This window comes from Salmo salar, chromosome 09 (assembly GCF_965601325.2).
Source record: "Salmo salar chromosome 09, fSalSal1, whole genome shotgun sequence".
NCBI lineage: Eukaryota > Metazoa > Chordata > Actinopteri > Salmoniformes > Salmonidae > Salmo > Salmo salar.
This window is the reverse complement of record NC_138299.1, coordinates 25,728,574-25,742,327: the sequence shown is the minus strand read 5'-3', so window position 1 is coordinate 25,742,327 and position 13,754 is coordinate 25,728,574. Positions and strand designations below refer to the sequence as shown.

At 40.0% G+C, this 13,754-nt stretch overlaps 1 protein-coding gene across 1 annotated transcript in view; it reads right to left on the bottom strand.

Moving 5' to 3' along the window:
• The window catches only part of LOC106610918 (voltage-gated delayed rectifier potassium channel KCNH5), a 92,689-nt gene that overhangs the window by 27,066 nt on the left and 51,869 nt on the right, over positions 1-13,754 (bottom strand). Inside the window, exon 10 of the mRNA XM_045724261.2 lies at positions 10,777-10,973. Coding sequence (XP_045580217.2) covers positions 10,777-10,973 — 197 coding nt within the window. The remainder of the gene's footprint in view (positions 1-10,776; positions 10,974-13,754) is intronic.

Below are 13,754 nucleotides of genomic sequence, written 5' to 3'. Positions count from 1 at the left end.
GTTGTCTAGTGCGTTGGGGACAGAATAAAAAGAGCAGATTTCTGGGTGTGGTAGAATTGATTCAGGGCATAATGTTCAGATAGGGGTATGGTGGGGTGCAGGTACAGTGGAGGTAAACCCAGGCACTGAGTGATGATAAGAGGTTACATCTCTGGACGCGCTAGTTATGCTGGTTGAGGACACCGCATGTGTGGGAGGTGGGATAAAGGAGGTATCTGAGGAATGTTGAGTGTGACTAGGGGCTCCGCAGTAAAATAAAACAATGATAACTATCCTAAACAACAGTATACAAGGCATATTGACATTTGAGAGAGACATAAAGCGGGGCATAAAGCAATCACAGGTGTTGAATGGGAGAGCTAGCTAAGACAACAACAGGTAAGACAACAACAGCTAATCAGCTAAGACAACAACAACAGGTAAAATGGCGATGAATGGGCAGAGAGGGTCAGTTAACTACACACAGGGCCTGAGTTCGAGGCTGGGGCCGACAGATAAACAAAAAAAATAAACAAAATGGAGTACCGTGATTGTGTTGGCACAATACGCGGATGATTTGTTATTAGCGTCAAAAGACGAAGAAACTCATATGCGAGACCTCACCACATTGGTAGACTATTTGGCGGAGCAGGGTCATAAAGCATCATATGAGAAAGCACAATTAGCAAAGCAAGAGGTAACATATTTGGGGGTTTCGATTTCTAAAGGCACGAAACACATCACCCGGGATTGGGTAGAAACAATGCGTTCTTTGGCACGGCCAAACACTCCTCACACAGGAGGAGTTTTCAATTTTGTTAGACATTTTATTCCGTCATTCTCTGAAATTGCTGAGCCACTTACAGAGTTGGCGAAAGGGGGGAAGGGTACACATGACAGGATAGAGCGGATTCAAGAGTGTGAGGAGGCGTTTGTCGAGCTAAAGAAGCAATTGTGTGAAGCACCAGCATTGGGATTACCAAACCTAAAATGACATTTAAAATGTTTTGTTCATGAACAGGAAGGACATTGTAGCGTGGTGGTTATGCCAAATCATGGGGGTAGGGAAAGACCAGTAATGTACTGGAGAAAATCGCTAGACTCGGTGGCAAGAGGAATGCCACCGTGCCTTAGGGCGGTACAGGCGACAGAAATGGTGTTGCATAACATGGCTTCGATTACAATGGGTAAAAAAGTAGATTTGTATGTTCCACACGCAGTAGCAACCATAGTGAACAGCATGAAAGCACAACATGTTACTAGTGCAATATGGACAAAATGGGAGTTAACATTAAATCAAATCAAAGTTGATTTGTCACGTGCACCGAATACAACAGGTGTAGACCTTACAGTGAAATGCTTACTTACAGGCTCTAACCAATAGTGCAAAAAAGGTATTAGGTGAACAATAGGTATGTAGAGAAATAAAACAACAGTAAAAAGAAAGGGTATATACAGTAGTGAGGCTATAAAAGTAGCGAGGCTACATACAGACACCGGATAGTCAGGCTGATTGAGGTAGTATGTACATGTAGATATGGTTAAAGTGACTATGCATATATGATGAACAGAGAGTAGCAGTAGCGTAAAAGCCCGGTTGGCGGGTGGTGGGTGGGACACAATGCAGATAGCCCGGTTAGCCAATGTGCGGAAGCACTGGTTGGTCGGCCCAATTAGCCAATGTGCGGAAGCACTGGTTGGTCGGCCCAATTGAGGTAGTATGTACATGAATGTATAGTTAAAGTGACTATTCATATATGATAAACAGAGACTAGCAGCAGCGTAAAAAGAGGGTTTGGGGGGGGGGGGGGGCACACGCTGTCCGGGTGCCAGAACCGCGGGCTTTGGCTTGGGGTCGGGGCCTGCCGGACTTGGCTGGTTGTCATTGACGTTGCGTAGGCTAAAACACTGGTATACACTGATTTACAAGACCATACTGGGTAAAATGCCACTTTATCTCTGTTCTTTTTTAATCAGGTCAGTAAATAAATATAAATTATGGTCCCACTGTGATTATTATTATCTGACCCTGCTGGTCATCTATGAACATTTGAACCTCTTGGCCATGTTCTGTTATAATCTCCAGCCGGGACAGCCAGAAGAGGACTGGCCACCCTTCAGAGCCTTGTTCCTCTCTAGGTTTCTTCCTAGGTTCTGGCCTTTCTAGGGAGTTTTTCCCAACCACCGTGCTTCTACATCTGCATTGCTTGCTGTTTGGGGTTTTAGGCTGGGTTTCTGTACATCACTTTGTGACATCGGCGGATGTAGAAAGGGCTTTATAAATACATTTGAATTTGATTGATTGAAAAAAATGTATTTCTTCCAAAATGAACAAGAAGCAAGAGAGAGGGAGAGAGAGATTTCATAATTTTTTTTCACTTTCAGATTCACTAACTTAGCTAGCAAATGCAGTTAGCTAGTTTAGCCTACTCAAACACCCTTACTCAAACAGAGGGATGCTATGTTAGCTAGCTGGCTATAACTATCCAACACAACACTGGAAGTCTTCCAAGTCAAGTTAAGCTTTTGGTTTTACAAATGTATTGCCACTATGGCCTGCCGGTGTAAGTGCTAAACTGCTTACTGACTGTACACTGTAACGTTACTACATGATTGTAGCGGGTTTGCTAATGCGTTAGTTCTATTAGCTATGTTGACTATGATGTTACTTTAGCTAAAATGGTGACAACGATGTAAGCTGTGTGTAGAGGTTATAATATCTTGGACAGGTTCTCTAGCCTGGGGTGTATTTATTCCGCCGATTCTGTTGAAAAATATTTCTTTAATGGAAGCAAACGGAACAAAACAGGGATAAACACACCTGAATTTGTCCAATAGAAACTCTCGTTTGTTTGACTAATGATTACACCCTAGATCAGCTAGATGCAGCAAGAGTGTGAAAGGCAGTATTGAATGTGTCACTGTCTGTTCTCTCGACTTCTGTGCACCTACGCTGTAAACTTTAATTCATAGACTTAGTTGTAAAAACCTCATGATGGGTTTGGGGAAAATTTGAGTATAATGTAGTAGCCTAAACCTATCGCTGTTACATTGAACTGGGTGAATGGAATACTGTATGAATGAGTCATCCAATATGCTGTAATAGAAATAAGGCCATGCTCATAGAAAAAAAAATCTAACAGCACTGACCGCCACTGTCTAACATATCTCTGAAGGCTCACTTTGATGCTTTCTCTTCTGAAAAGTTATTCTGTATTTTGGACGGCACCAGATCCAGTACATGGGAATACAGAAGGTACAGCTGTATCTTCTTTGTTTAGTTCACATAACTTCCGATTGTATATCTCTTTCGTAGCCATCGTAGATTTGGCTAGATTTATAAAAAAAAATTAACTTCTTGTCAGGAGCACAGTGAATGTCATTTAAAACCTTAAATGTTGCTAAAACAGTACTGTGGCCAGACCTAAAACCTGATTGCATTCCATTTAAGATGGTTTTCTTGGAGGTAGGCCTTTTATTTATTTAAATTTTTATTTAAACTTTATTTAACTAGGAAAGTCAGTTAAGAACAAATTCTTATTTACAATGACGGCCTACCCTGGCCAAAACCAGACGACAACGGGCCAATTGTGCGTCGCCCTATGGGACTCCCAATCACGGCCGGATGTGATGCAGCCTGGATTTGAACCAGGTACTGCATTGATGCCTCTGGCGCTAAGATGCAGTGTCAGACCACTGCGCCACTTGGGAGCCGAATGGCTGTAGGAGTTTTGTTTTTAAATTTTACAATATGTTTTTAGGCATTATTTACAATTTAAAAATCATCAGCAAAATATCACACATAATGCCCCGTTATTCCTTCCACCTACACAAAACAGCATGCTACATGGGAGCACATCGAACGAAACCCTTCCCTCCCCAACACATGAACACCCCCCTCCCTCCCCTCTACTGGTATTATCTTCAGTGATTAACAACAAAAACATTTAACAGAATGACCTTCTGTTAAATGTTAAAGGTTAAAGGTAAAAGAATTTGACACAATTGACCCACCCATTAAGAAAAATTGGTAAATCCCCGCATCTATCCAATTATTCTCCAACCTTTTTGAGAAGTTGAGTATAGTTAAGTTGATATGTCTTAATAATTTCAGAAGGAATTTGCAATCCAAGATATGTCCTTTTCTGAGGTCTCCAAGAAAACGTCTGGTATAAGATTGGGTTCTGCATAGCCGCCCTGTTAAAAGGCATAATTATAATCTTCGATAGGTTTATTTTATATCCTGAAAAGGTCCCATATTCTTTCAGGATGTCAACTAATGCTCAGAGTGAAATTTCTGGTTTAGTGAGGTAAAGCAAAATGTCATCAGCATATAGCGAGACCAGATGCTCGCACCCACCTGTATAGGATGGATGGATGGATGAGATCTAAAAGCTTCTGCCAGTGGCTCGATGGCCAAAGAAAAAAAGGAGAGGACTAGCAGGACAACCCTGTCTTGTGCCACGTGATAGGGAGAACTGGGAGGAAACATTTCCATTAGTCAGGATCTGAGCTACTGGACATCTGTACAGTAATCTAATCAGACCTACATACTTAGGTCCAATATCCATCCTCTGTAAAACTTCAAAAATAGGCAGTTCCATTCTATGCGGTCAAAAACTTTTTCCGCATCTAATGAAGTCACCACTACAGGTTCTTGGTCATTCTCTACATAATGCATAATGTTAAATAATCTTCTGATATTATCAGGAGATGAGCGGTTTCTTACAAAGCCTGTTTGTTCCATATCAACCAAGTCAGCAAGAACCTTATCCAGTCTAAGAGCTATGAGTTTTAGAAGAATCTTATTGAAGTGTTCAATAGAGATATGGTCTATACGACCCACAAAGCAGAGGATCTTTCCTAGGTTTTAACAAAACTGTGATCAGTGCTTGTTCAAGTGTGTCTGGGAGCTTTTCTGTCTCTATGGCATAATTAAACATGTTGCAAAGAGGCTCAATTTGTTTGGGTAAAAATGATCTATAGAATTCAATAGGGTATCTGTTGAACCCTGGTGATTTTCCCCCAGCAGTGTTGAAAATGGATTCCCTAATTTCTTCAGATGTAATCACTTTTTCCAAGTATTCTCTATCCTCATCAGTTAAAGCTTTTAAATTGAGTTTGTTCTAAAACTCATGCATTGTGGCAGGGGCATCCCCTTCAGACTTGTACAATGTTTCATAAAACTCCCTAAAGACTAGATTGATTTGCTCAGGACTGTGAACAACTGTGTTATTGGGCAGCTTAATAGAGCCAAAAACTATACTAGCTTCCTCTTGCCTTATCTGCCAAGCAAGCAACTTTCCTGCTTTATCTCCATAGTAGTTTTGTTCTCTTAAGTGTGTTTTCTGCTTTGTGGGTCGTCAGGATTAAATTCCAATTTTCCAGATCTCAAATTTCTTTCTCCAATGAATTTACTTGAGCCTTATACATCTTACAAACACCCGAACAAAACAAAAGTATTTGCCCCTCAGATATGCAAGGAGTTTCCCATAAAATTAGGGGGGAGGCAGAGTGGTTATTGGTGCAAAAAAAATATGTTGATGAGTGTTCAGAAATGTTACAAATGTGGGATTATTTAGTAAGTAAGTGCCAAACCTCCACCTTCTTGAGGGTGGTTGGGTTTTACCGACTGGTAATGAAGCCTGCAGGGCAGAATATTCTGACATAATTATTGGTAAATACTTTACACCCAGTAGTTAAACTTCCCTTGCCTGCTGGAATAAGAAAGGAGTCGATTCCAGAGTAACTGTAAGCGACAGGGGAGTAAAATTAGCCTTTGGTTGTGAAATCTCCATATGTATACAAGTCCAAAATCTTTAATTTCTGCTTTTAACATTTTAGCTGCCTGATATTCATATAACTAATATTCATACCAATCTATGAACCTCAGCTATAATAGTTGTTGTTTCAACTTCAAGTCTGAATGGCATTAATGAAGCCTATGGATAGAGTAGAATATAATAACTTTATTGTGCCAAGGAAGCAAGTCCTATATACATGTACTGTAGTTATCGCCACGCATGAGATTCCCACATTGTAGCCTGTACATTGAATATATTCACTGATCATGTACTTTTCCTTGGCAAATAAAGGTGCGGTTCATGTATGAATCTCTGAGACATTATTTCAGTCATATCAAACTCTATTATTTGAATGATGCTGTGTCTGCATGTATGTATTACAATTATACACTTCAACAGTGTTTACCACTCCTGCTCCTGGGACATCAATTATTACACATTGTAACTATGCAATAGACTAGAACAATTATTGTTTGTAATTCATATATACAGGAAAAAAAATATGCATATCTATCTCCGTTCATCTGCATTAATCTGAGGACACAAGATAGTATTTCAATAAGATACTTAATTTCAACCAGTGGAGAATGTGAAATGCTTTATTGAAAGTTCATTATCCAGGTGTTATAAATACAAAATACATGTTGTAAATCTGAAAATTAGCAGCTGACATCTTAAGTTTTTTTTAAAAATTAACCTGTTAGGGCTAGGGGGCAGTATTGACACAGCCGGATAAAAAACGTACCCGATTTAATCTGGTTACTACTCCTGCCCAGTAACTAGAATATGCATATAATTACTGGCTTTGGATAGAAAACACTCTAAAGTTTCTAAAACTGTTTGAATGGTGTCTGTGAGTATAACAGAACTCATATGGCAGGCCAAAACCTGAGAAGATTCCATGCAGGAAGTGGCCTGTCTGAGAAGTAGTGTTTCATCTTGGCTCTTTTTATTGAAGACTGAGGATCTTTGCAATAACGTGACACTTCCTACGGCTCCCATAGGCTCTCAGAGCCCGGGAAAAAGCTGAACGATATCGAGGCAGGCTCTGGCTGAAACACTTTATCGCTTTTGGCAAGTGGCTGCTCAGAGTACTATGGGCTTAGGCGCGTGCCGAGTCGACCGAATGCTTTCTTTTCTTTTGTCTGTTTACCTAAACGCAGATTCCCGGTCGGAATATTATCGCTTTTTTATGAGAAAAATGGCATAAAAATTGATTTTAAACAGCGGTTGACATGCTTCGAAGTACGGTAATGGAATATTTAGAATTTTTTTGTCACGAATTGCGCCATGCTTGCCACCCTTATTTACCCTTTCGGATAGTGTCTTGAACGCACGAACAAAACGCCGCTGTTTGGATGTAACGATGGATTATTTTGGACCAAACCAACATTTGTTATTGAAGTAGAAGTCCTGGGAGTGCATTCTGACGAAGACAGCAAAGGTAATAACATTTCTTATAGTAAATCTGACTTTGATGAGTGCTAAACTTGCTGGGTGTCTAAATAGCTAGCCCTGTGGTGCCGGGCTATCTACTGAGAATATTGCAAAATGTGCTTTCACCGAAAAGCTATTTTAAAATCGGACATATCGAGTGCATAGAGGAGTTCTGTATCTATAATTCTTAAAATAATTGTTATGCTTTTTGTGAACGTTTATCGTGAGTAATTTAGTAAATTCACCGGCAGTGTTCGGTGGGAATGCTAGTCACATGCTAGTCACATGCTAATGTAAAAAGCTGTTTTTTGATATAAATATGAACTTGATTGAACAAAACATGCATGTATTGTATAACATAATGTCCTAGGGTTGTCATCTGATGAAGATCATCAAAGGTTAGTGCTACATTTAGCTGTGGTTTGGGTTTATGTGACATTATATGCTAGCTTGAAAAATGGGTGTCTGATTATTTCTGGCTGGGTACTCTGCTGACATAATCTAATGTTTTGCTTTCGTTGTAAAGCCTTTAGCTTTTCGGTGAAACCACATTTTTGCAATATTCTAAGTAGATAGCCCGGCATCACAGGGCTAGCTATTTAGACACCCACCAAGTTTAGCCCTCACCAAAGTCAGATTTACTATAAGAAAAATGTTATTACCTTTGCTGTTCTTCGTCAGAATGCACTCCCAGGACTTCTACTTCAATAACAAATGTTGGTTTGGTCCCAAATAATCCATAGTTATATCCAAATAGTGGCGTTTTGTTCGTGCGTTCAAGACACTATCCGAAGGGTAAATAAGGGTGACGCGCCCGACGCGTTTCGTGACAAGAAATTTCTAAATATTCCATTACCGTACTTCGAAGCATGTCAACCGCTGTTTAAAATCCATTTTTATGCCATTTTTCTCGTAAAAAAGCGATAATATTCCGACCGGGAGTGGTTGTTTTCGTTCAAAGAGAGAGAAAGTAAACATGGTGTCAGCTCGGGCACGCGCGCCCCAGTCTCATTGTTCTCAGATCGTCCACTTACAAAATGCGCTAATGTTTTTCAGCCAGGGCCTGCAAAGCCACCATTCAGCTTTCTGGCGCCTTCTGAGAGCCTATGGGAGCGTTAGAAAATGTCACGTCATGCCAGAGATCCCCTGTTTTGGTTAGAGATGATCAAGAAGGCCATGAAATGGTCAGAGAGAGCGCTTCCTGTTTGGAATCTTCTCAGGTTTTGGCCTGCCAAATGAGTTCTGTTATACTCACAGACACCATTCAAACAGTTTTAGAAACTTTAGGGTGTTTTCTATCCAAATCAAACGATTATATGCATATTCTAGTTACTGGGCAGGAGTAGTAACCAGATTAAATCGGGTACGTTTTTTATCCGGCCGTGCAAATACTGCCCCCTAGCCCCAACAGGTTAACACCAGACTAATATTGTGGTTGTTCATTAGGTGATGGGAAATATGCAATGATACCGGCACCATCTACACACTGTCATGAAATATGATTATATATCGACTATGAAACAAATATGACATGGCCTGCTTATGAGTTGCCATGAAACAAAGTTAGATTAATCCAACTGAAAATGGCGAGAACAGGCGTTCGTAGCTAAATGCTTTTGGTTAGGTTGAGAATAATAATTGCATGATTTATCATTCTACGGTATGTATGTATGTAATATAGTACAATGTTATGAACCAACACTGAATCGTAGGAGCTAACTACTAGCTATGTAAAAGTTGGACGGAAGAACACCCAGTGCTGAGTACCTGAGATGCCATCATCACACAGTCCTTCTTCGTAGGTGTCCGCTATGACTTCCTTTGTGTCGGAAAAAAGTACAATTATTTTTGATTGAAAATAAAAAAGTTTTGCTCTCAACAAAAAGACACAAATCTACCTCCATAGTATATAACAATTTGCCTGTGAATAACCACACCTTCATACAAACGTGCTACTGTATGCTGAATTCTTGACGCACAACTGAAGATGCTGCCAGATCTTGCCAGCACGCCCACAAGCGAGCCACTCGGGTGCAGAATGATGACCCGTGGAAGAGGGAAAGGAATGAGATTGGGGAGCGGGGCTAATAGCTGAACAATAGACTATTCAACCTTTACTAAAGAATAGTCTAATAGCTGAGCTAGATGTGAAATCCCCCCCTCCTATCACAGACCAGATTTGCCCTAATGACCAAGGGGTAGCTGCCTACTCAATGTAATAAAGTAATGACTTTTCAAATAAGTTACCTTACACGTTATGTTGGCTGACAATTTGTTAGCTACGCTGTCCTTACGAACCACATAGCATATCATTACAGCAGTATGTACTGGTATGTTAGCTAGCTACCTAACGTTAGTAGTTACACATCAAAGTTGCCAGTATATTAACTATAGGCTATCTAACTACCCAACGTTTATTGACTTGATTATTCCCGTCATTCTTAGCTTAGCTAAATGGTATAGTCGTTGTGCATTCTCAATGGACATTCGGGTGCTTTCGTAAATTCGCTCTGGGTATCTACATGGATTTCAGAGCACTCTCGTCTGAGTGTACCAGAGCGCAGAATAATGAATTTACGAGCGCTCAACACCAGTTGAGCAGTAAACAACACCAGTTGTCAGTAAACGTCGGCAAAAAAGCGTAATTAAAATTGTTTCACTCCCAAGCACCAGCTCACTTACACATGGTACCAGATCACACACATGTAGGCCCAACCATATAGTGGCAGTTCGACACATACGTACACACATGCAGTGGTGTAAAGTACTACTTAAGCAGTTTTTTGGGGTATCTGTACTTTACAATTTATATTTTTGACAACTTTTACTTCACTACATTTCTAAAGAAAATATTGTACTTTTCACTCCATACATTTTCCCTGACAACCCAAAGTACTCGTTACATTTCGAATGCTTAGCAGGAGAGGGAAATGGTGAAATTCACGCACTTATCAAGAGAACATGTGGTCATCCCTACTGCCTATGGTCTGGCGGACTCACTAAACAGAAATGCATCTTTTGTAAATAATGTCTGAGTGTTGGAGTGTGCCCCTGGCTATCCGTACATTTTAAAAACAAGAAAATGGTGCCGTCTGCTTTGATAATATAAGGAATTTGAAATGATGTATACTTTACTTCTACTTTTGATACTTAAGTATATTTTAGCAATTACATTTAATTTTGATACTTAAGTATATTTAAAACCAAATACTTTTAGACTTTTACTCAAGTACTATTTTACTGGGTGACTTTCACTTTTACTTGAGTAACTTTCTATTAAGGTATCTCTACTTTTACTCAAGTATGACAATGGGGTACTTTTTCCACCACTGCACACATGTACGCACGCACGCACGCACGCACGCACGCACACACACGCACACGCACGCACGCACCATAGTACCAGCTAACACACACAGGTCCAGCCATAGCACAAACACACATGCCAACACACACGCAAAAAATTGGTTACAGAAGAGGGAGGAAGGAGGAGAGGCAGGTGGTTGTCAGTGTGTGTGTGTGTGTGTTTGCGTGCGTGTCACTGCTTAAGTCTTACCCGTTTGCGTAGGTTGCAGGTGAGGATGAGGTTGCGTGAGAAGGAGTTAGCAAAGGATGTGTAGAAATCCAGAACCTTGAGCAGCCCCTCTCTCTTGATGATGTGCAGGTCGCAGTATGTCAGCGCCCGCACGTTAAAACACGAGTATGCAAGAGTGGTCTCATTCCAGAACATATCTCCAAGCACATCTCCTTTACCTGAGAGAGGAAAAAGAGAAATGGAGAGATTTGTGTGGGAGACAAAGTACAATATTTAGTCATTTCTCAGTGAAATCAGCAGTCACAAATTTAATGGATATTTTGAGATCCGAGGTTAAGGTGAGAATGTTTTGTAAAGGAGCAGAATTATTTTTTTGCCCGCACTACAGACGGATATATCGGTCCGCTAATATAGGACTAGTAAAGGCCCAGTGCGCTACTTTTGTGAGGGGGAAAAGTGTTTCATATATAAATAAAATGATTTTTCAGGGGGTGCTGCAGCACCCTCAGCACTCCTACTTCCCGCGGCTATGGCCGCATGGCCAGTGGAGTGGATTATTAAAAGTGTTTCTGCAGGTTGTCCAGATATAGGCTTGCTACAGTGGGAGTGTAGCAGGCAGCTCCTCTCATCTGCTACTGGGCTGCTAATGAGGAATAGAGAGCGTACCCAGAGCTCAGAGTAAGCTTAGTGTTAGCCAGGGGAAATCATAGGAGTGTCTCCCGATTTATCTCTAGTCGTACTCATAACTTACCATCAACAATATTAAAGGCTCATTGTCCACCCTTCAAACCAGAAGCCTGGAAGGGATGAGAGAGCCAAGCCTATGGTTTTGTAGCTTCAACCCCGCAGCACACACACCAATTGATTAATGGACTGCTGAATGTATATTTTTTTTATCATGCTTTGTTTGCTCTTTTCCTTATTACGTCTATCTCTGATAAACTACCCAGGAAAGGGCTGGAAATAGCCCATATTAATATACGTAGCCTTAGAAATAAGGTTCATATAATCAATAACTTGCTAACATCAGATAACATTCATATTTTAGCCATTTCTGAGAATCACTTAGATAATTCATTTGATGATACAGCAGTAGCAATTCAAGGATATAACATCTATAGAAGATGCAGAAATGCTTATGGGGGAGGTGTTGCCGTACTGTATATATTCAGAGCCATATACCTGTAATGTTAGAGAATATCTTATGTCAAGTGTTAATGAAGTGTTGTGGTTGCACTTGGAACATCTAAAGTCTTTTCTTTTGGGGTGTTGCTATAGATCACCAAGTGCTAACAGTCAGTATCTAAATCATATGTGTGAAATGCTTGATAGTGTATGTGATGTAAACAGAGAGGTCTACTTTCTTGGGGACCTGAATATTGACTGGTTTTCATAAAGCTCTCCGCTCAAAAAGGAAGCTTCTCAGTGTAACCAGTGCCTGTAATCTGGTTCAGTTATTAATCAAACTACCATGGTGTTTACAAACACTACAGGAACAAGATCATCCACATGTATCGATAATCTTTTTTTCTAATACTGTAGAACGTTGTTCTAAAGCTGTATCTGTACCCACTGGATGCAGGGATCACAAAATAGTGGCTATATCCAGGAATGCCAAAGTTCCAAAATCTGGGCCTAAAATAGTGTATAAGAGATCATTTTTGTTGTTGTTGCTGTGACTCTTAAGTGGATAATGTTACAAATATTTGTTGGTCAGATGTGATTAATAAGGAGCATCCAGGCGCTGCACTTGATGAATTTATAAAATTGCGTCTTCCAATTAATGATAAACATGCACCTGTTAAGAAACTGGCTGCTAGAACTGTTAAGGCTCAATGGATTGATGAGAAATTGAAAAACAGCATGGTTGAAAGAGATGGGGCAAAAGGAGTGTCTAGTTGCACATCTGACTGGCTGCAAATTGAGAAATTGTGTGACTAAACTTAACAAAAGGACAAAGAAACTGTATTATGAAGCCAAGATCAATGATATAACGAATGCTGGATAAAAAAACTTGAGTACTTTAAATGAAATTATGGGCAGAAAGACAAATTCTACTCCTTTTATTGAATCAGATTGCTTATTGAGCACAAAACCATTTGATGTTGCCAATTATTTTAATTATTACTTCATTGGCAAAGTGGGCAAACTTAGGAAGGAAATGCCAACAACGAACTGTGAGCCATCGTATTCATACATCAAAAAATGAAATGATGAAAGAAAAGCATTGCGAGTTTGAATTGTGTAAAATTATTGTGGGAGAGGTATAAAAATTATTGTTATCGATAAATAATGACAAAGCGTCCTTTAATGATTCTAACAGCAAACATGTAAGCTTGCGCCAGCTCTTAGCAAACTGTTGGAAATTGTGTTGGACCAAATACAATGCTATTTCTCTGTAAACAAATTAACAACAGACTTTCAGCATGCTTATAGAGAAGGGCACTCAACATGTACTGCACTGACACAAATTACTGATGATTGGTTGAAAGAAATTGATAAGAAGATTGTGGGAGCTGTACTGTTAGATTTCAGTGCAGCCTTTGATATTATTGACCATAAACTGTTGCTGAAAATGCGTATGTGTTATGGCTTTTCAACCTCTGCCATATCGTGGATTCAGAGCTATCTATCTAATAGAACTCAAACGGTTTCCTTTAATAGAAGCTTCTATAATATCAAACATGTAAAGTGTGGTGTACCGCAGAATAGCTCTTTAGGCCCTGTACTCTTTTCTATTTTTACCAATGATCTGCAACTGGCGTTAAACAAAGCATGTGTGTCCATGTTCTCTCTGCTACCGCACGGCAAGTGGTACCGGAGCGCCAAGTCGAGATCCAAAAGGCTTCTTAACAGCTTCTACCCTCAAGCCATAAGACTCCTGAAAATCTAATCAAAGGTCTACCCAGACCCCTCTTTTACACTGCCGCTACTCTGTTTATAATCTATGCATAGTCACTTTAACTCTACCTACATGTACATATTACCTCAATTACCTC